This window comes from Brassica napus, chromosome A9 (genome assembly GCF_020379485.1).
Source record: "Brassica napus cultivar Da-Ae chromosome A9, Da-Ae, whole genome shotgun sequence".
Lineage (NCBI taxonomy): Eukaryota > Viridiplantae > Streptophyta > Magnoliopsida > Brassicales > Brassicaceae > Brassica > Brassica napus.
In genome coordinates, this window is record NC_063442.1 from 35,536,773 (window position 1) to 35,558,014 (window position 21,242).

Sequence of the window (21,242 nt, forward strand, 5' to 3'; positions counted from 1 at the left end):
TAATTCTTATAAAAACTCTCAACCTCTGTTGCATTCTTTGTAAATCCGATTTTTTCTTGAATAAATTTAACATTAATTCAAAAAAAAAAAAAACAGCACGTTGTTCGCTTATATAGGTCAAGTATGGCATGTTGTCTATAAACAAGGTTCGTCTTTTGAGAGAAAAAGGAATCATCAAACTAATTAATTACAGTCGCCGCCGGCTGGGGCTTCGCCGCTGCGACAACCACCGTCTGGATCGTCCAAGGACGAAATTTCCAAACTTTTCGATTTAGCTTAATCTCCTGAACTAAGATCTTTTCTCAGCTCATCTCTATAGTTTGAGTCTATAGGCGTAACTTGTTTAGAAGTTAGTAGGAAACAATTTGGATCGTTTTAATGGAAAGACGAAAGCTTTGATCTTTGACTGACCCATCACTTTGAAGTATAGATGAGACTTGTGATCAATGCTCTGCCCGTCTCTAGGCATGTGCTCAAGGCACATTTGCACAGGCACATTGAGTAAGTGGGAATCACATCTTATTTGAACATGTTGTTCTTTATGGATACATCCATTTGATTGGTTAAGTAAGAAAAGTTGGAGGTAAAAGTCTTGAAAGTAAAGAGGGAAAGACAAACTGAGCAAGCTTGGTGGAAAGAAATGCTTATCTGTTTTTAATATTGTCTTCAAGTTTTCTTTGGCAAGGACAATACATCAGAGAGTGATCCAGATGAGTTGGTGAGAGAACGCAGTGGTGAAACCATGTGTGAACGCATCAGGATATGCCGTGGGGAACCAATGGGAGTATCAATTGGTAGTGTACTAAGAGGTGAAGTTTGGGTTTGATATAACGCATGACGCAGACCCACAACCTCAGAGGTTCGTCTTGACTTCTCATTCTCTTTCTGGAAATGCTCTAAATGGTCTCTCAGTATCTCCTCTTCAGATAACACTAAACCTGATGCTGATGCTGGTGTTGGTGTATTTTCTTCAGTGTCACCTTGTTTAAATGTCTGCCTTAGGTTCACTTCCTTATCTTCTTGAGACGTCTCCAAATCAAACGTGACCCACTCTTCCTCAACTGTGTCATCAAGACTGAGCCTGAATATATCTTCCTTTGGTTCAACTCTCTGGTCCAGTAACATTTTTTCATTTTCAAACTTCTCCAAGTGCAGAGATGCTCCATCTTCCGCCATTACATGTACCTTAAGCGCTTTGGTTTCACAATCATCCACCAGCCAAGGATCATCATCCTCCTCCTCATGATCCATCTCTCTTTCTTTTGGAATTACATGGTCGTTTGGTTCAAGCAGTGCCCCTAATATCATTTCGGTTCTGCTATCGCTCATCACCTGGGGCTCCTCCTCTTCCTGGTGGAACACTGCTCTCAGCTTTGAACTTTCGTGGCTATTGAAGGAACCCGTAGAACTGGATTCCGAACTTCCATCGGCTTCATTGTCTGGTTCAAGCAGCTCAGGCTCATGCAGATAAAACTTTGGAGTGCTTTCTAATGTCTCTTCCAGTGTGGTTGATTCATATCCGCACTTGTCAAAGTGCAATGATGGTCCATCTTCCACCACCACACCAACAACTTGTAGCTCTTTGGTTTTGTTATAATCAACTAGCCAAGGCTCCTCCTCATGGTCACTGAAGGAACTGGATTCTGATCTTGCTTGACCTCCCTCTTCTGGCTCATACTCAGGCACATGAAATGTTGGAGTCGTCCATTCAAATGGGTTGCTGTAGTAGTTCTCATAGTTGGTTTCATATTCCTCCAAGTGCAATCCTGCTCTATCTTCCCTTCCATAAACTCCTTCATAGCAACTCTCGTTTTGAGACTCCATATCTTCCTTGTGGTTCAGCCAAAGGCTGAAACGCCTCCAGTTTCAAATCATAAAATTTGCTGTCACAGATAGAATCTCCAGTATACGGAGATTTCTCCAAAAGCAACCCACGTTTCTCTCCCATGATGTCTTGCCGTTTAAGCTCACCTAAGTCAAACTCCTGAGTGTTCTCAGACATTAGGTTTGTTTCACAGACGTGTTCCTTATTGTTTAGAGGTTCCACCAGTCTATCTGCATCTGTCTCAGTTGAATCACTCATTCTTTCTACTAGAATCTCTCCATCTCCAAGAAGAGATGCTTGAGCCCTTAACTTGTGGTTCCACTGAGGCTGAAACGTCAAATCTATAAATTTGCTTGATATGCTTCTTATCTCTTCTTTAATCCCCATATCCTCCTCAAACGTTTCCCACTTAACAGCATCGGTGCTAACATTGCAGACTCTATCTCCAGAGCCCTTGTCTGAACTCGAGAGATGATGACTATCTGAAGCTGAATCCTCAGCAAAACTTGTGCGGGAATCCACAAATCTAAGTAAATCAAGGAGAGTAGTATCTTCCTTCTTTGTAATAGATAACTGAGAATCATGCATCCGAGACTGCTGAGAAGACCAGTGATACTACTTTTGATCAGATGTCTCACCTTGGAAACGAACAGGTGAAGCAGCAGCAGAAGATTCTTGAAACCAGCCTTCTCGTTGAGACCCGTGAAAGGGACTACTAGTGTAGCCATAAGAAGAAGGGGAAGGAGTAGCACTTGTCATCCATTCTCTGCGGATATAAGCAGTTTTTGAATGATAACCTCTTTCAAACAAAGGTGATGATGATGCCCTCGAACTGTACTTTCGGTAACTACTTCTCATTGGAGTTTTACTACCACCACCTTCTTCAGATTCCATTTCCCAACTTTTTGCTGCATCCAAAGAAAGAAGACAAGAAAGAGAGGACACTAAGGACAAGGAAGAGTAGGGGTTAAGGGGGAGCTAAAAGAAGGCTATTATTGTACCTTGGAGAATGGAGTCGCATCCACTGCATTTGTAAATAGTCACATCTACAGGTTCTTGGAGAAACTTGTGGCACTTGGGACATCTCACGACTCTAGACTGAGAAGACAGTCCGGGCACGGGTATACTACTCATGCCTCTGATCATATGCTTCATGTCTTTACCACTTGCCAACTACAAATAACACAACAGAGCTCAAATTCAGAACCGGAGAACAACGGGTAATAGGAAGAAGAGAGAAAGAAGATAAATATAAGTCACCTTAGAATGGAAAATGGGGAGAAGCTTGGGTTCAAGAGTTTTCTTCTCGGTGGATCTACTCTGTTTCTTTTTCACCATCATGGTTTGAAATGATCTTTTTTTTTCTTCTTCAGGGTATAAACCTTTTTCATTGATGATCTTTCAAGCAAGCAAGGAGGAGAGATATTACTATATGAATCAGATCAGGGACATGAAAACTACTATAAGAATGTTGTAAATATTATGATCCGAGACAAAAGTTGAGGTCCAGTTCATAAGTCTTTTAACGATTTGGATTTGAAGATGGCCAAGAAACAACTCTTTATTAGCTCTAGATTCCTTTGTTTGTTTTTTTCTTTCAATTTAAAATAGTTTGCATGTTTCTTTATGAGAAACAGCATGAATCACTTGGTTATTCGACGTGCATCCTAGTAATTTGGCAACGTATGTCATATTGTTATTGACCACATTGCTCAGTGAGTTTGAATAATACATTAAACCTCTCTAACTTTTATATATGTTTTTCTTAACATTGGGAAATGCCTTGCGAAGGATTTTAGGGGTCTAGGTAAATTTTAAAAATAAACTTAGTTCCAACTGTAATGAAAACAATTTTGCAATACGACATATCAGCTTCACTAAATACACAGGTCAAACACTGTAAAAAAAAGTACATAAATTCAGAAAGTGAGCTAATCTACTATGTGGAAAGATTTAAAAAAAAAAGTCTAAACCACTAGATTAAAAATTATTTTTAATTTTGAGACCCTATAAATAGCATATTAATCGGGAGCCTGAGCCGGATGCTTTTTCAATACAATGTAAGCACGCTTCTGACATTGGGTACATCATTATATAGTCTTTATTTTTTATTATAAATAATTATAAACTCTATCTGTGATCGATGTTCTTCGGAAACAATTTCACGAGAATTTTGTTTTTTTATGTAAATGTTAAGATTTATACCAGTCTTTTCTCTTACATAATTGTGGAAAACCACTTATTACAACAAGAAGAAATAACAGAGCAAGCATTTACAAGGTGAAAAAAAACGTTACGGATCAGGAGGGGGCGGGCGGAAGTAGACGAGCATAGGAGACGGCGACGACGGGGAAGATGGGGGAATGGAGACGAGGCGATCACGCATCAGGCGATCAACACGTGAATAAATCCTGGCTTCGAAAGTAGACGTTTGCTGGAAAATGCACATGTTTCTCTCACGCCATATGCAGTAGACGATGCACTGCAGCAACAGCTTGATAACACCTGATAGAACCGAAGAAGAAGATGATTTGATAATATACCAGCAACCTCTAGGAATGATGAGGGCGCAGAAGGGATGGATTGTCCACAGAAGTGGGCCCAGACCCTTGCTACGAATGAACACCGGAAGAACAAGTGTTGATGAGACTCTTGTCCTGCCGAGCAAAGCACACACTACAAAGGAACAGAAAGACCCCAAGAAGCTAATCCTTTGTAGGTAGTCTCGATAGTATTGCCATCCATGTAACAAAAGAATATCTTGGTATCTCCTCCTTAAACCAGACCATAGAGTACCATGGGACTGTTGGAGCTGTCTTGCGGATGGAGTGCCATGTTGCCTTGGTAGAGAACTTAGGTACAAAATGACCCGCTCCATTGCGCCAAAGGAACCTATCTACACCTTGGCTTCAAGCAGGAGGAGTCATGGTAGATAAAACTATTTGCAAGGTTTCAGCTATTTCACGAGAAAGTTCTCCATGTAACATTTGGATTGACGTCTGATTTTATATGTATGAAATTTTCAAGAACATGCTCTAGCCACGACACATGACCACAACAAACAGTTTTGCATGTGTCACTATGAAACCTCCGATAAATTTACATTATATAATCTGCAAAAATATATATTCTTTATGCATGTTTAATAGCTATAAATTTCAATGGAAAATTCATTCTCCCATGTTTGACAGTTTGTTCAGGTTTTAAAATAGAATCCCTTATATACTAAAGCAAAAGTCACCTAACAAATCAAAATTTGATATATGGAAATTCTTTAAAAAGTCAAAAAAACAACTGATTAAAAGAAAAATATTTTCGATCTCTAATTTTAAACAACTACATCCTATTTTTTCTCAAAATATATCTCGTCTACATTCAAAGCAGTTGACCACAATTTTGACCTGTTTTCAAAAAAACAACAACAACATATTCTTTTTCTCTACTAAAATTTCAGTTTTGTTTTCCACCAATTTCTTTAAATCATCTTTCCTTTTTTATGCACCAGTTCAAAACTTTTGTTATTCATTTTCTGGACTTTTACTGTAAAGTTCATCAAGACAAGGTTTTAGATAGCAAGGGTTGAATAAAGTTGTCTTTGAACCAATTTCAAAGCATCAAGTGGATTGTGGCAGTGGAGTTTTAAATCACATTAGGAAAAAATTGATACTGGTATGGTCATTTCTGAAGAAATTGAGACTGATGATGATTTTAGATCATTACAGTATAGCTAACTTTGAAGCTTCCTTTATCAATTAAAACAGATCATGAAGGTCACAGATTGGAGAGATGGGGTGGATCATAAACAAAATTATTCTCGAGCAAAGCTTATAAAACTATACTCACGCAGTGATCTTCCACTTTACTAAAGGAACAAATCTCAAGCTTTGGCCTCACGAATAAGGTTTGCATGTTTTCCACTTTTTACTATTTTTCCTTCCCAAATTTAGATTTATTGGTTAATGTTTCCTTTGCTGAAACTTGAAAACAATAATTTTTCAGTAGTCATAACAGCAATTGAGTTCGACAATAACATTTTTGCAAGGTCGACTATGGCAATTTTTCATCAAGACATAACAGTTCACTATAATTTTATAAAAAGCAAACTAAAGTTGTAAATTTTAATCTTATAAATTCAACAAACTACAAATAAGCAATGTGGGTTAATTTTGTTTTGAATGTGTGCTTTTCAAAAAAATGTTAGGTAAAGTAAATAAAATGTCAATGAAATCCACATTTTAAACTGTAAAAAAATATAATAGTAAATTTATTTGATTCACCAAAACAAAATTAATATATATTAAGATACATTAAGCTTTTGTTATTCTGAAAGAAATCATTGAATAAGTTAATGGATCAAGTAAAGTATTTAACTATATTTTATATTTTATTTATTTTTGAAAAATCCTACAAGCATGTACCATCTTATAATAATATGAATTATTGTTGTACTTTTTCAACTGCTTTATTTTACTGCAACACTTCTAATATATTATGTGCCATTGTTCATATAATATTTTTGTAGAAAGTTTCTTCTGATTAAAAATTATGACAATGTTTAAATAATTTATAAAAAAGTTAATTAGACCGGGCCTAGCCGGGCTGTAATACTAGTAAAATAATAAACTACATACATAAAATTTTAAAATAATTTAAACAAAAATATACAAGAAGAAACTTGTTTACTGTTTGTTGGCAATACTGTAACCATTTGGTAAAATTATAGAAAGAGGAGTAGATGAAGTTTCATTATACTTACTTCATCCGCCAGTTAAGTTTATCTGAACAAATTTCTGACAGACAATGGAAAAAACCTAACTCTGCTCTGTTTCTGTTGTTAAGAGAATATGGTTTTCTGAGTTAGAGATCTGCAGCTGCAGCTGTTTTCTTCTGAAGTTCTGATGTTTCAGCACCAACGAGTTTATCCATTTGTCTCCCATCTTTAAGGAACACCACTGTTGGTGTAGCTTCCACATTCCATTCATTACTAAACTCCTATTTTGATTTCAGAGAACTAAATCTCAAAAATTCATCTCAACAGATTAATTTATCTTCTAAAACAGAAGTTTTCAGTTTACTTACAGCGAGCTCTTCAACATCAATGGTTACAAATATCATTGAAGGGTATCTAGAAGCAAGTTCTCTGAAGATTGGTTCTAACTTTTTACAAGGTACACACCATGAAGCGTTGAAATTCACCACAAGCTGTTTTGATTTAATGGTTATGTTAGTTATAATATAGTAGAAAAAGAGGAAACGTGTTGAAGAAGAAAGCTTACAATCTTGCCATTGTTTTTAGCTTCTGTGACCTTTTCTTCCCATATTTCGATCCTGGTTACAGGATAGACCATTCCTTTGGAACCATGTTTGCTTCTGGCTTGACCGTTGGTGTTGTTGATGTTGCTGCAGCAGCAGCATATACGTGACCATAACTGTAAACACATACATGCAGTTTTTATACTACTTCTTTCTTAACATAGATTCTTCATCTTATCTCTGAAGCTAATGGCTAATGAAACATTACATCTACAAGATGTATTATACCTTTCTACAAGAAGGAGTTCTAGCACAGCGATTTCCCATCAACTCTTTACAGAATCAAATCCAGATTTGCGTCTCATTCCCTGAATCAAAAGTTTATCAAACCAACCGTAAGGATAAACGAAATCTAGGTATGACAAAATAAGAGATCTTAGGAGAGGATTAACCTCTAAATCTTTCCAGCTTTTGGTGATTTGTGTTCTTGAAATTCAAAACAGCTTATAACCCTAAAGGCAAGAGATCGAAGGTAACAATTTTTGTAGGGAATACAAACACAAGAAGAATACAGATAAGGAGGGAATCAAATCACAATAAGAAACAATGCAACGTTTTTTCTTGTGGTTCTTCAATGGAAAACTATTTTCTTGACAATGCAGATGGATTTGATGATCCATAATAACCAATTGCTAATTTTGTAAAATAGACAACATAGATGTGATAGTCTCATACAGCCTTGACCTTTTGGATTCTGCATTGGTCACTTTTAACATTTTATTTTATGCTTAAATAGAAACTAACCGGAAAGACAGAAACTTTCTCTTCCCTCAAGCCAAAAACCGGTTTACGTAAGACACAAACCAAAAGCAGTAACATAGTATTCTGTTTATATCCACTGAAGATTTTAACAAAGCGACTAAGAGCTATCTTTTTCAAGCTTCTCGGTTTCTTCGCGTTGCTTCCTTTCAGCTTCTTGAAGTTCTCTTTCCTCGTCTTCTTCGTCTTCAATTCTGTCAAGATTATCAAACTCCTTAGCTGCTGCCATTGCTTTCACCACAGGATCTCTCAACTCAGATATCAAACCACCACCAACTCTGTACTCTTCTTCATCACCGATAAGGAACAAACGTTGATCAGGACCAGACGCCATTGGTATATCCACTGCCAGTAGCTTCATGTCATACTGAAAAAAAACAGACATAACCATCAGTAATACACCAAAACTCGTATGCAGAGGGAAAGTAATAAAAACCAACAAACCTGTCCTTTCTTCTTCTTGACTTCAACACTAACGAGTCCCTTTCTCTCAGCACCTTGAACCGGGAACAGAAGAAAGCAACGCTTGCTCCTAATTGTTGGCTTAAACTTTTTTAATGTAATGCCACCACCTGACATCACATAAGCACGTAAATCTGATCCTGTCAGAGGAGCACCCATAACTTCAAGAATATTAGCCGCTGTGTTGAGCTTCCTCATGGCAATCCTATACACTTTATCAGGATTTATCGTGAACCTTGCTCGAAGGTATAAACCCTACCAACAGAAAAAAACCACAGATAGTGGTATGAGCACTGATGACTTAACAACACAAGAAAAGGAGTTAGCCAAAGAAGTAACGATATTGCAATGGATTAACAAATGCAAGACTGATTCAAAATTTTACAAACAGAATCAGAATGTGCCTGTAGATCTACTCCTGGTTACCCTCAAAGCTATCTCAATTGCTCAATTTCACATCTATACACTATAAAACAGTACTCAATATGTTTGAAAACTAAGAACAGTTCCACATTTTCTATCACTGGACAATTATCTACCACTGAACCAATCCAAAGTTATCTCTCAAAGTTCTAGAAAATGCAAAAGTTATACGAGATGATGGGCACAGAGAGAGAGAGCCAAAACCACTTACAGCAAAAGCGACAATGGCAGAGGAGAGAGCAAGGAAGCCATACTTCGCCATACCCTCAGAGAGACCAACGAAAGTGCTAGCAATCCCAAACATGATCCTCCACAGGAAAATACAAACGAACACACCTCCTGCTCCAAACACCACAAGGCTATTCTTCTTCCAAAACGCATCAACGTGCAACCCTAACGCCACTCGGTATCTACCAACACTCGAACTAACAGCTTTCATCGGCTTCTCAACAACCTTTCTCGCGAAACTCCCGTCGACTTTACGAAACCCAGAGGTGGAAAACAGCCTCAACGCCGATGCAAAGTTCACGTTTTTAACGCCGGGCTTGGCCGAGGCTAGTCCGCAAATCTGGTAAAAGCTGAGGCTTTTCGTAGTGGGTATCGACGAAAAGTTGTGGAAACTGGATTTAGGATGAAACTGAGTAAACCCATTTGACGGAAAAGCCGCCGGAGACGACGAAACGAAGAGCTTTGAGCGGCTAACTGTGACGGGGTTTACGACTCGAGTGTAGTGCAACTGAATAAATCTGTGAACTGCTTTGAAATCAGAGGATTTCACCATCTTCTATAGAGTTTAAATCGAACGTAAGGAAAAAAAACTGTATGATCTTTCTCCTCCTTTTCGCCGTCGTCGGAGCTGCGAGAGTGGTGATCTTTCGATGTTGATCGAATTTGAAAGAGCAATATGGGCCTGGCCGACTTAAATAGTGAGCCCATTAATATAATTATATGGGCCGAGCCGAGTAGTATGGGAATAAGCCCATTAAGATAAATATCACAGTAGAGATTCTTTGCCTGTATTAGAATAAAAGTTAATTATTTATGACGACAGTTGACTAAACCCATACATATCCAACCTATTTAAAATATAATAAAAATAAAAAAATATCGGGAACTTTTCGACGAAGATAAAAATTGTGTACAAGTAGTAAGACAGAGGGAACCTATCCGTAGCGAAGTCATCGAAGAAGATAGAGAGAGGGAGAAGGAGATTGTTCATCGTTGAATCAGCCAGCAGCAGCAGCAGCAGCAGCATTGATCCTTTGACTCTATCGTTTCGTTTGTAATCGGTGAGGATTTTTAATCATCACGATGTTCGAATCGACGATCGTTTCTTCGTTATTGGTTTGATCGGAATCTTAGTTTGCGGGTAGATTTAAAATTGGAATCTGGCTTATTAGGCTTTTAGGAGTAAGAACTGTTGCTTGATGTGATCGTAATGTATGATGAATAGATACTGAGATAGTGTTTTCTTGTAGACGATGTTCTAGATCATGGTGGAAATTGATTATGCAAGTGGTCTTCTGATACATTGACTTGTTTTGATTGAAGAAAGCTTTGTTCATCTGTTTGCACTTTGCGTTTGATTAGCTTCTTAAGTTTATACAAGGCACTGTGTATTAGTGATTAGGATTGTGAAGTGGTTAGCGTTTTATGGTTTGATTATGACAATCAACTCTAACAATTGTCTTTGATTTGCTTTGTTCGATCTTATTGGACAGAGAGTCTCTTGAAGTGGGGATTGATATTTACTTTTTGTTATTTTGTTTTTTTTTTTATTTTAGCTTGCAACTGTTAAGGAACAATGACTTCAACTGTTTACAACTCGCAAGGGATCCTCCAACCACGAGGGTTTACGTCTCCAGAGCCAGGTTTTGGTGACAGTGATGGAGCAGAGTTGGTTTCTGTTTCTTGGAATCAGGATTACAGCTGTTTTTCTTCTGGGACCAGCCATGGTTTCCGGATATATAACTGCGAGCCTTTCAAGGAAACTTTCAGGCGAGAGCTCAAGGATGGGGGTTTTAAAATCGTGGAGATGCTTTTCCGGAGTAATATCTTGGCGCTCGTTGGCGGTGGACCTAACTCTCAGTACCCTTCGAACAAAGTATTGATTTGGGATGATCATCAGAGCCGCTGCATCAGTGAGTTTTCGTTCAGGTCGGAGATTCGTGCAGTGAAGTTAAGAAGGGATCGGATTGTTGTTGTTCTTGAACACAAGATATATGTCTACAATTTTATGGACCTGAGACTTCTTCATCAGATTGAAAACCTGGCGAATCCGAGAGGGTTGTGCTGCCTCTCTCACCATATGAATACATCTGTGCTGGCTTGTCCAGGTGTTCGTCGAGGAGAGGTCCGTGTTGAACATTTTGGGCTTAACATGGTACAGATCATTAACGCTCATGACGCCAATATCGCGTGCATGACCATGACACTGGATGGATTGCTTCTTGCAACTGCCAGTACAAAGGGAACTCTGATTAGAATTTTCAACACAATGGATGGAACTCGTCTGCAAGAGGTATTGTAACTATGAACTACTGCTTTCGATTTTCTTAAGAATCATCACTGCACCATGTGCTGTGTATGTCACATTTTCTTAGGCAATGGTTGAGCAAACATACTTATCTGTCATGATTCATATGGAAAAGACTTTGGTACTAGTTATTAACATTAAAGAATTAGTTTGATAGAATCTTATGCAATACGCAGCATATGCAGTTGTGTGACTTGTGTATGCTCATTGCTGATTGAGTAGTCTGCTTTATAAATCTAATGCTGCATTGTTACAGGTCCGAAGAGGAACGGACAGAGCAGATATCTATAGCATTGCTCTTTCACCGAATGTGCAGTGGCTGGCAGTATCAAGCGACAAGGGAACTGTTCATATTTTCTCTCTTAGAGTGAGGGTTTCTGGAGAGGACTCGCACTCCAATGAACACGAGACGTCTTCAAATTCCCTGCAGGCTCTTGTAACTCCAGCCAGTGGTGTCAACCCTGGTTCGTCATTGTCATTTCTGAGAGGTGAGAGAAAATCTAGGAGACATCTGAAAAATAATTATTGTTACCGTGAAGTATGATGTCCTGTTTCCGTTAAGAATTGCTTATACAGAGGAAGCGCAAGCCGCTAAACAATGTCAAAACAGTAAAATTGCTAAGAAAAGGACTTCTAAGGATCTTTTGTAGCTTGAATCCGTAAAAATCAGTGAACTCAATAGTAGTGTGTAGTCCGTGTTGCTTAGATGCCTTGGAAAATTCATGTGTTACTAAGAAAGTTATTGCCTGGATCAGCACATGCTTATGTCTTGTACTTAACATCTTCATACAATGTTGCAGGAGTTCTGCCAAGGTATTTTAGCTCGGAGTGGTCATTTGCTCAGTTCCATGTACCAGAAGTCACCCAATTCTTTGCAGCATTTGGTGCTCAGAACACAATTGCTATTATCGGCATGGATGGAAGGTAACAAGCCTTTCTAAATCTCTCTTAATACATTCGCATCATCATTCACAATCAATCATATGTGTTTGAATAATTCCGTAGTCATTATATCAATTACTATAAAGTAACCAACAAACTCACGTCTGAATTATCGGCCTTGCAGTTTCTACAGGTGCAGCTTCGATCCAGTGAACGGAGGAGAGATGACTCAGCTTGAATACGTCCGCTTTCTGAAGCCGGGGACCCTAAAATAGCCAGAACGTGTGTCGGGTTCAAGTTCTAAGTACATAACCACTGGCTTTGTATATACATTTGGTGAAACTGCATAAGAATTGATTCTACATTTCTACTTGATTAAAGGAATTGTATTCTTGATTGGGATAATGTACATACCAATACATGGACTCCTTGGTGAGTTTCCCTCTTACAGGATCATAAAGAACATCAACTCCTTTGAGTTTTCTAGTCTTACCACCTGTATGCCTTTGAGCCACGTCCTTGCCGTGAGCACAATATTTCTCGGATGATACAAATTGTTAAGGAAGGAATGATGTCGCCCATGAGAGCATTTTTAATAAAATTTTGTGTTTATATGTAACTAGTACTCGAAAAATTTTAAAATGAAAATACTAAAAAAATTGGTTTAAAATATAAACATAAGATCTAATAATAATAAGACAGATAGCTCCAATTTCCTTTGAATCATTAAAATGTCATCAGAATAAAACATACAAAACGAAAATTGTTGATCAATCTTTTTTCTTAAAATCCATGTTTATTACACAAATATTTATATCTTGTGTAAAATTTAAGAGTTGAAGTAAAAAAAATTTGTCGAGTTCTTTCGGTCAATAATTATACTTTGAATACAAGACGTAAAATAAATAAATAAATTTGTATAAAATAAAATTTTTTACAAATAATAATTAAACAAAATAGAACATTTTTAAATAAAATTAGAAATAGCGGTTGGACCAAACCTACTATCTATTTATAGAAAATAATATTTAAACTACAAAGCAGATCACTAAAAATATTTTACTACTAAATTTTTATATCTTGCTTTTTATACAATAATTTATATTATTCTCTGAGTTGTGTTAATTTGGTTATGTTATGTATACAATAATTTATGTAGTGTTAGTCGTGATTTTAAAACACTATAAATTTTTCACAGCAAAAACATTGGAAATACTAATCTTGTGTTTACTATTTTCATAAAAGGCCTCTTTGAACGAGATTGACCCCGCTGGTCTGCCTCCAGATGTGGTCGCCATCATGGCGGCGTCTTTACACAGAGAACTTGTCGCTGCGGAATGGAATACTATATTCAACAATGCTGCAGTTTTGGGTCCCGCCGTCAACCCTAACAATATGCCGGTTTTAACTGCAGGTACGGTTTCTTAGTATGATTTCTAATTAATATTGTATGAAATTTTACATCGGCTACAGAAAAATGAATCAAAATCATAAATGTAGTGTGTTATATTGTTGATTAAATTGATAAATCTCATATACATAAAACTTAATAAGCTTGTATATTAACAACTACATGCAATGATATAATTAATATATACATAGTTATTTGATTAAGCTTGTAAGAAAAGGAAACTTGAGATAAAAGTTAAAGACCTAATCATACGGAGTTATGGTTTAGTAAAATGATTAAAAAGAAGAAATTAAGAAATATGTTAAATTCACAGAGATTAGGAGTTATCTAATCCTAATAAAAATAGATGCAAGGTTGTTACATAACTTATGAGTATAAGTGTGTGTGATAGAGCTTAAGGTTTTGAGAAATTTTTAAGAGATTTATAAGAGAGTTATTCTTATTATTGTGTTTAAGTAATTACATGCGATATAATGATATATTTTCTTTAATACATATTTTGTGCAGAATTGTGAGTACTTCTTAAAATAATTAAGAAAACAAATTGATTTATTAACTTAGTTGAGTCAATTCCACTCGATTACAAAAATTGTTTTCTCAAAATTTTCTTAAATATAATTGTTTAAAAAAAAGGATAAATCATAGTGTTTCAAAAAAGTATAAATCATAATGAATGAGATTCTGCTAGCATCACTTACCACAAAAACGGATGGTAAACACAAAATTGACATGAAATCAAGAGAATAGAAAGATTGAGACTTTTGATCATTGGGTAGTTTCATTTTGGATAACAAAAGTCATATTTACTAAAATTTTGTGAAAGTAAAAGAACAATAAAGAAACTTAGATGATTGTTGAAGAAATATGTTCTAGAATAAGCCACTAGGTTTTCACTCTACTTTTGTGTTTACATACAAATTTGGCTTTTTATTTAAAATGGAAGATATCTCCTTGTTACAGTGTATATGCTTATTTGTTTATATTGTGAAAATTGGATTTTTCTTTTCCAGTGAGAGATTCAGTAATTTAGAAATGTTGTTGGTAAGAGAATTCAACTTGTTGAATTCCTCCATCATATGACCAAAAAAAAAAAACTTCATTTAATCAATTGATTAAAAAAGACTTCATTTAATCAATTGATTTGGCGGTAACCGGACTAAACCGAACCTATTTTACTCCAAAAAAAAGTCAACGATGACCATTTTTGGATAGCTAAGTGCCATTTTGTCGTTACTTTCAGACTTTGTATAAACTAATATTGAAAGACAGAGAGACCTAGAGGCTAGAGAACGATCATAGATCCGATCCCCTTCGATCCCAATCTAACGACCAGGAGAATCATCATATTTAGCCATGGAGTCCACAAGAAACTGCAAGCTTGGATCGTGAGTTCTCATATCTTTCCTTTGTCTGGATAAATCCGACAGTTATTGTTATAATGACTTGTAGAGTTTCAGAGCTTTTGTACTTTCCTTACCATGTTCTAGTTCTACCTTTGAGACTTTTAGACTTTGGCTTTTGCTTTTATAGGTCAAACGCAAAGGACCAAACACTCTTAGACTTTCCTTATGATCTCTTACAACTTGTAGTTTCCCATCTTCCACTGAAAGACAACATCCGCGCTTCTACTGTCTCCAAAACATGGCAACAAGCTTGTCTTTCCGTTAGAGTTCCAGATAGACCTCCTTGGCTCATCTACTTTTCGAAAACAGAGGAGTCATCATGTGAACTCTATGACCCATCAACGCAGAAAAGGTACTACCTCTCGTTTCCTGAGCTCTCTGGTTCTCGTGTATGTCACTCCAACGAAGGTTGGTTACTCATGTACAATCCCAACTCGTTTCAACTCTTCTTCTTCAACCCGTTTACTCGTGATCGCATCCCCTTGCCGCCGCTCTGGATGGCTTATGATCAGAGAATGGCTTTCTCTTGTGCTCCTACATCAAGTAACTGTCTCTTGTTCACTGTCACTAATGTCACTCTACATAACATCACCGTCAAGACATGTTATCCTAATGCTGAAGAGTGGAACACGTTTGTGTTCAAGAATCAGTTACCGGTTAGTACTTTCGAGCAGATTGTTTTCTCCAACGGTGTTTTCTACTGCTTCACAAACACTGGCCACTTATCGATCTTTGACCCGTCTTCAAGTTCTTGGAACGTTCTTCTTTCCGGACAACCTCTTAAAAAACATCATGGAAGCAACGGATGTTTCATGACACAGCACCAAGGAGAGATCTTTCTCATATACATGTTCAGCCACATGAACCCAACTGTGCTTAGACTTGACTCTACAAGCTGTGAATGGACTGAGAGGAAAACACTGGGAGAGTTGACAATCTACGCTAGTGGTTTGTGTTCTGAAACTAGAGCTGAGCAGAAGCAGCCAAGTGGAGTAAGGAACTGTTTGTGTCTCTCGGTGTTCCATGGATTCAAGAGGAGTTGTATATACTATGAGGTTGATGAAGAGAGTGTGGTTTCCTTGAAGTGGAAAAAGTCTGACCCCTATGCGAATATTTGGATCATGCCACTCTTAAACCCTATACTTAATCAACTTCTCTAATAGTATTAAAAGACATGTACAATATACTTATTTACGAATGCTGAAAATGGAATGTCTCATAAGCTTTGTAATGTTACAAACAACTCTATATTTCTGATCTCACACTCATAAGCTGATTAACAATGTTGTGTCCTAAATCATTAAAAAAAAAAATAGAAATCAAGCAAGCAAACCAAAACAAATCAGAAATGGAAACCATATCAAACTGATGAACTGGTAAAATAAGAGGAAAAAAAAATGAAATCTGCTGCCTATAATAAAACTCTATGCAGCAAGCAACATTGGATGATGAATGAGAAGCCAAACTTGCACCTTCCTTCTTTGGAACCACAGTGTGAAAAAAGACAAACAAACAAACAACACACAGAACAAAAAAAAAGAATCAGGTGGTTGTGGGTTAATGACATTGTCTTGTTCACCATTTGTTTAATCATCTGGCCCAAGCAGTGTAACCTGCAGAGGTAAGCAAGGTTTTCATGTAAAACCATAGTGATAACCAGAGTCTAAGAATAGCATTTAAACAGAAAGTTTTTTCTTACATTGCAATCAAAAGCGTATTTTCGAGCAAGGACTATGGCTGTGTTACGTTCTTGTTCTGACTCAAAGGTTAGTATGAAAGTTAGACTCTTTCTTGGTTGCCAGAACAATGCTCTTGCAGGAGCCTTGATGTTGCCTCTAACTCCACAGAGCTGGATAAGTGTAAGGATATTTCAAAGAGTGAGTTGCTTGATGTGAAACAGAATGAAGATACATGTCAGGTCAAAGTCCCTAGATACCTGCATGGATGTTGAGTATATTTCTCTCGCCTTTGTGATCCATCCTCGAGACAACTTTATCCTTGTCTTTCCAACGGTAAAGACATGAGTTCTAGATGCATAGTCTTGTCCATTCATCTGTGATATAACCACCTGAAGAAAGAGTTTGAAAATGTTCAGCTTATTAGAACATACACTCAATGTTTAACAAGATGAATATTGTAACATTACATTGAATTCACTCTTTGATTTTCGCATCAGAGACTCTACGCGGGATTGCAAGCAAGAATCTGCAGTTTATAAGCCAAACATTCACTTTATTGTCCACTTAAAATATTTGTAAGCGTCTGTAAAAACCAACCAGGATCAATTGGACCATCTGTTGTAACAGTGACTTTCTGTCCGTTTGAGAGAATGTCTGCCTGTAATATCCTCCCAACATCAAATGGTTCTGGAGCATATACTGATTGGTTTGCACCTGAGTCCCAAAACATGACCCCCTCAAGCTAAAATTTATTTGCTAAAAGGTGAACGATGAAAGCAAAGAGATAGGGACCCAGTACCAGATATAGGTTCCCTTCTACTTGTTTCACACGCTGCACGGTACCACTGGATTGAACAGTTTGAAAGATCTATAGCATCATCTGAGGAGACGTGGATTCTTAAGCAAGAGCCGAGACTTTGTGTGCCTTCCAGAACAAATGGACACGACTTTGATTCCTCAACTCTCTTGATCTTGAGATGTTTGTCAAAGGCAAGAACAAAGAGGTCAGCAAAGAACGAATTTAAGTTGAACTATGTTGAGTCAATGCACAAACAAAACATACCTCTTGATGAAGTTTAATAGAATTCAAATATTTCTCTTGGAGTCGACTTCTTAAACCATGAAGCTCATGTTGCATGCCCATCACCTACATTACAACAGAGCCTTATATAAACACATACAGTCTAATGAAGGCGTTTCCAAACTGACAAGGCTAAAGTTTTGTATGAAAATGATGGAGCACCTTTGTTGGGTGATGCATACGTTTGATCTGTCTAGCTTCCTGGACTTCCTCAACCAGTTTCTCCACATCCTGTTTATATGAAAACATAACTTGATAAGAAAGAACATAACACAAAAGAAACAATCAAAGCTTGAAGGCAAAGCGAATGAAACTCACAGGTCCCTGAGCTCTAGAAGCTTCAGAACTTCGCTCCTGTTCTTCAAATGCCTCTCCAAGTTTAAGCACAACGGCTCTCGCACTTTCAATCTCAGCACAAGCAAATGATTTTTCATGGTTTACCAGCTTCTTTGCATCTTCTGATGCCTGACATCATGAGAGCAACACTTAATAAGGGTCATTAATGATACTCACATTACCAAAGTAACCTAAAGAACTCCATACCTGCTTGAGGAAGTTTCCAAGTTTCTTCACTTCAAACTTTTCTTGAATCAGTTCACCTTCATTCTGAGTTAACTTTACAGCTAGTGCTTCAACCTATTCACAGTTTGATCTTCAATCTTTAGTTTCAGAATCATCAATCAAAAAAAATGAGATGAACAAGAGACTTATTAAGTTTAAGAACAAGTAACAACCATAGAGATAGCTTTCTCCACATCTTCCTTGTTTTGTCCATCCATGCGTCCTCTCATGTACTCTAAAGCATCCCTTAGCTTCTTCAACATAACATGTCCTTCTAAAGAAGCCGCTTCTTTTAATTTCGCCTATAATATTACCATAAAACTTCAACAACAAAAAAAAAGAGATAAATAAAGTGAAATCAGAAAAGAGAGCTTTGTTAGAAACCTCATCAGCCAAAGTAACAGCTGCAGCCAAGTTCTTGTCAAATTTACTAGCGAGGTCACGCACTGAGAGACGCTTGTGCTGATCAGACAACAACTCGCTCTCTTTCTCGACAGTGTCTTGAACTGATGGACCTTTATCATCTTCTTTTGGTTCTTCTACTATCTGGTTATCAGGTCCTAGTTTGTAGGATGGAAAATGATTAGAAGCAAAGCTCACATCTGCTGATACTGTAGTAACTGGTTCTGGTAATGTCATGTCTTCGATCTCAGGACACACTTTCGTCATTTTTATCTGTTTTAACAATTAAAAACAAAGAGCAAAATCATTTAATCCAAGAACATTCTCTTTTAACTAGGATACTGTATAAAACAGGAAAAATGCACTGAAGGTGTAAGTAGGTAACCTCTATAAGTGAAACTTATCACGGATCAAATGTTTTTTTTTTTTGACGATTTGACAAAATAAAGTTTAATTTTACTTTTTTGCTAATCTGAGAAAAGGATCAAGACATGACAAGAAAATGCAGTATAGAAACGACCTTTTTTTTTTGCATTAACTGAGAAAGACTCAGAGAATCAAAACAGACTGGAGACTAATAAAAGTGCAGACTTTCTAACTCCTGCAACTAAACCGTACATCGATGAAACATAATACGACAAAACACAGGAGGAATGCAAGTAGAACGAGCTCGAAAGATACAAACTTACTGATACCCTGAAGACCCAGAACCAGAGTATCTTTGGAAGAGAGATGGAATAGGAAGAAGAAGAAGAAGAAAGTGAAGTGGGTCTCTCTCTTTCTCTGTGTCTAGTCTTCGTCGTTGAGCATCTTTTCTCTTTTTTTTAGCTTTTTACAAAAGCGTCAAAGACGACAGGATAAAATGGAAAATGCAGAGAAGAAAAAAAAAAGAGACACTTTTATTTCTCTGAATCTTCTCTCTTCTTCTCTCCTATAACCAAAGCTGCTTACTTTATCTCTCTATCTCTCTTTATCTCTCTCTCTCCTTCACGCCATCATCGTTAAGAACCCAAAGAGTGCAAAAAAAAGAAGGATTATTTGTTGACAGTGGGGGTGATTGGTTGGGATTTAGCAAGTGACTTTAGCTTTAATTTTTATCTACAGCTTTAAAATCACCAATCATGCTTTACATTACTTTTTAAAGCTACAACCAAAAAATTAAAGCTACAGCCAAAAAACAAAAAAACTAGCTGTAAAAATCTTATTTTCTAAAGCTCCATCTTTTTGGCTGTAGGAAATTTTAAAGGTACAGCTCTTAAAGCTAAATCAAAAAATCCTACAGACAAAATTCTAAAGTAAATTTCTAAAGTTACAACTCAACCAATCACCCCCAGTGTCCCGGTCTGGTCTTTTTTTTTTTCTGTTGGACGACGCGCTGTTACATGGCGTTTGAGACACACGCTTGGCGCGAGTGGTGTGAATCGTTGTGGTGGGGCCCTGGTCCTTGGCTCCATAGATTTTCCTTCTTTCACTCTTTTTTTCACATTAATAATTTTTGTGTTTTCTAGTTCGCTTTGATTTGGAATCTAATCATGATTCCTTAACCACCATTATCATTAATCCCTCTGTTTATTTCATCTGCATCTTAAGCAAAGTATCTCAAGAAACCAGAGTTTTACAAATCCGATTTGGTGTGCTTAAGGATGTAATACAAGTAGGTTTTGTTTTCATGAGATTATTTCGTGAGTTTGGTTTGAAATTATATCTTTAAAATGTCTATTTAGGTTACTATGGTATAGTATATGTAAGTTAATAACGACTCATATATAATCAGTTTTTGCGTCAAATCATTCTGTAACTTCCAGTATTTTAAAATTTAAATCAGTAATCCAATTCAGGAGAGCTCAATCTCTCACCTAACCCATATGAAATTACAAAACCTTATTATAAAATCCGGAAAAGCGAGTTACAAACATTATTGCAACACATTTTGGAGAATTTGGCGGGTAGTCATGAGTACTATATTTGGTGGAATCTAATGTATTAGTTGAAAGGTCAAACTCAATTAGTTTTCCCCTAAAGAGACGCCGTTCACATCACGACTTTACATAGCCAATCTACTGGAAGTTAAAATCGTTTTCAAAGTAATGTTAAGTTTTAACCAAATCTTTCTACAAAAAAAAAGTAATGTTAAGTTTTATTGCGGTAGTTTGTGTGGCATATCAACCAACTGGTAATGGCACACTAATCGCTTCTACGCTATTGCTTTTGATATATATCTTAGCTCATTTGGTATCAAGAAGAGTTAATGAGTTGAACAATTAGTTAGGTTGACAGATATATATCTAGTTCAATTTATTAATTAGAGAAGTCATCACCGCATATTACTGGACAATATCATTAGCATCATTAGAGTGTGGCCTTGTGGGGGCTCTATCTCTAGAATCAATCAAGGACTTTAATTTTAAGGAATTTCCTTAAGTAAACTCCGAAATAAACAATACTATATTATATTTTCACCAAAGTGTCGAAAAAGGCTAAAACAGAGCATGTGATATTCTGGTC

General features: G+C 36.8%; 5 protein-coding genes and 1 pseudogene across 5 annotated transcripts; 2 read left to right on the forward strand and 4 right to left on the reverse strand.

Moving 5' to 3' along the window:
* Nucleotides 1-502: 502 nt before the first annotated feature.
* On the reverse strand, nt 503-7,621 carry LOC106363536 (annotated as a pseudogene).
* Nucleotides 6,683-7,405, reverse strand: LOC106364943 (putative thioredoxin H10). Its single transcript, XM_013804420.3, has 4 exons — nt 7,367-7,405; nt 7,102-7,254; nt 6,905-7,027; nt 6,683-6,817 (listed from the first exon to the last, which is right to left on the reverse strand). Exons 1-4 carry the CDS (start codon nt 7,403-7,405, stop codon nt 6,683-6,685), a joined length of 450 nt encoding a protein of 149 aa, XP_013659874.2.
* A 139-nt stretch (nt 7,622-7,760) lies between the features above and the next one.
* On the reverse strand, nt 7,761-9,677 carry LOC106364925. The gene is made up of 3 exons (XM_048741187.1): nt 8,994-9,677; nt 8,342-8,614; nt 7,761-8,264 (listed from the first exon to the last, which is right to left on the reverse strand). The coding sequence occupies exons 1-3, from the start codon at nt 9,561-9,563 to the stop codon at nt 7,998-8,000; spliced, it is 1,110 nt and encodes a 369-aa protein (XP_048597144.1). The 5' UTR covers nt 9,564-9,677; the 3' UTR covers nt 7,761-7,997.
* A 167-nt stretch (nt 9,678-9,844) lies between these two features.
* LOC106368082 (autophagy-related protein 18d) lies at nt 9,845-12,692 on the forward strand. The gene is made up of 5 exons (XM_013807969.3): nt 9,845-10,071; nt 10,567-11,303; nt 11,575-11,806; nt 12,119-12,242; nt 12,385-12,692. The coding sequence occupies exons 2-5, from the start codon at nt 10,587-10,589 to the stop codon at nt 12,473-12,475; spliced, it is 1,164 nt and encodes a 387-aa protein (XP_013663423.2). The 5' UTR covers nt 9,845-10,071; nt 10,567-10,586; the 3' UTR covers nt 12,476-12,692.
* A 2,156-nt stretch (nt 12,693-14,848) lies between these two features.
* Nucleotides 14,849-16,501, forward strand: LOC106368077 (F-box protein At3g56470-like). Its single transcript, XM_013807958.3, has 2 exons — nt 14,849-14,996; nt 15,142-16,501. The coding sequence occupies exons 1-2, from the start codon at nt 14,965-14,967 to the stop codon at nt 16,172-16,174; spliced, it is 1,065 nt and encodes a 354-aa protein (XP_013663412.2). The 5' UTR covers nt 14,849-14,964; the 3' UTR covers nt 16,175-16,501.
* Nucleotides 16,246-19,743, reverse strand: LOC106368075 (stomatal closure-related actin-binding protein 3). The gene is made up of 12 exons (XM_048741188.1): nt 18,720-19,743; nt 18,509-18,637; nt 18,318-18,410; nt 18,093-18,239; nt 17,937-18,005; nt 17,757-17,840; nt 17,493-17,664; nt 17,291-17,407; nt 17,161-17,219; nt 16,951-17,082; nt 16,714-16,863; nt 16,246-16,627 (listed from the first exon to the last, which is right to left on the reverse strand). Exons 1-12 carry the CDS (start codon nt 19,002-19,004, stop codon nt 16,601-16,603), a joined length of 1,464 nt encoding a protein of 487 aa, XP_048597145.1. The 5' UTR covers nt 19,005-19,743; the 3' UTR covers nt 16,246-16,600.
* Nucleotides 19,744-21,242: the final 1,499 nt, after the last annotated feature.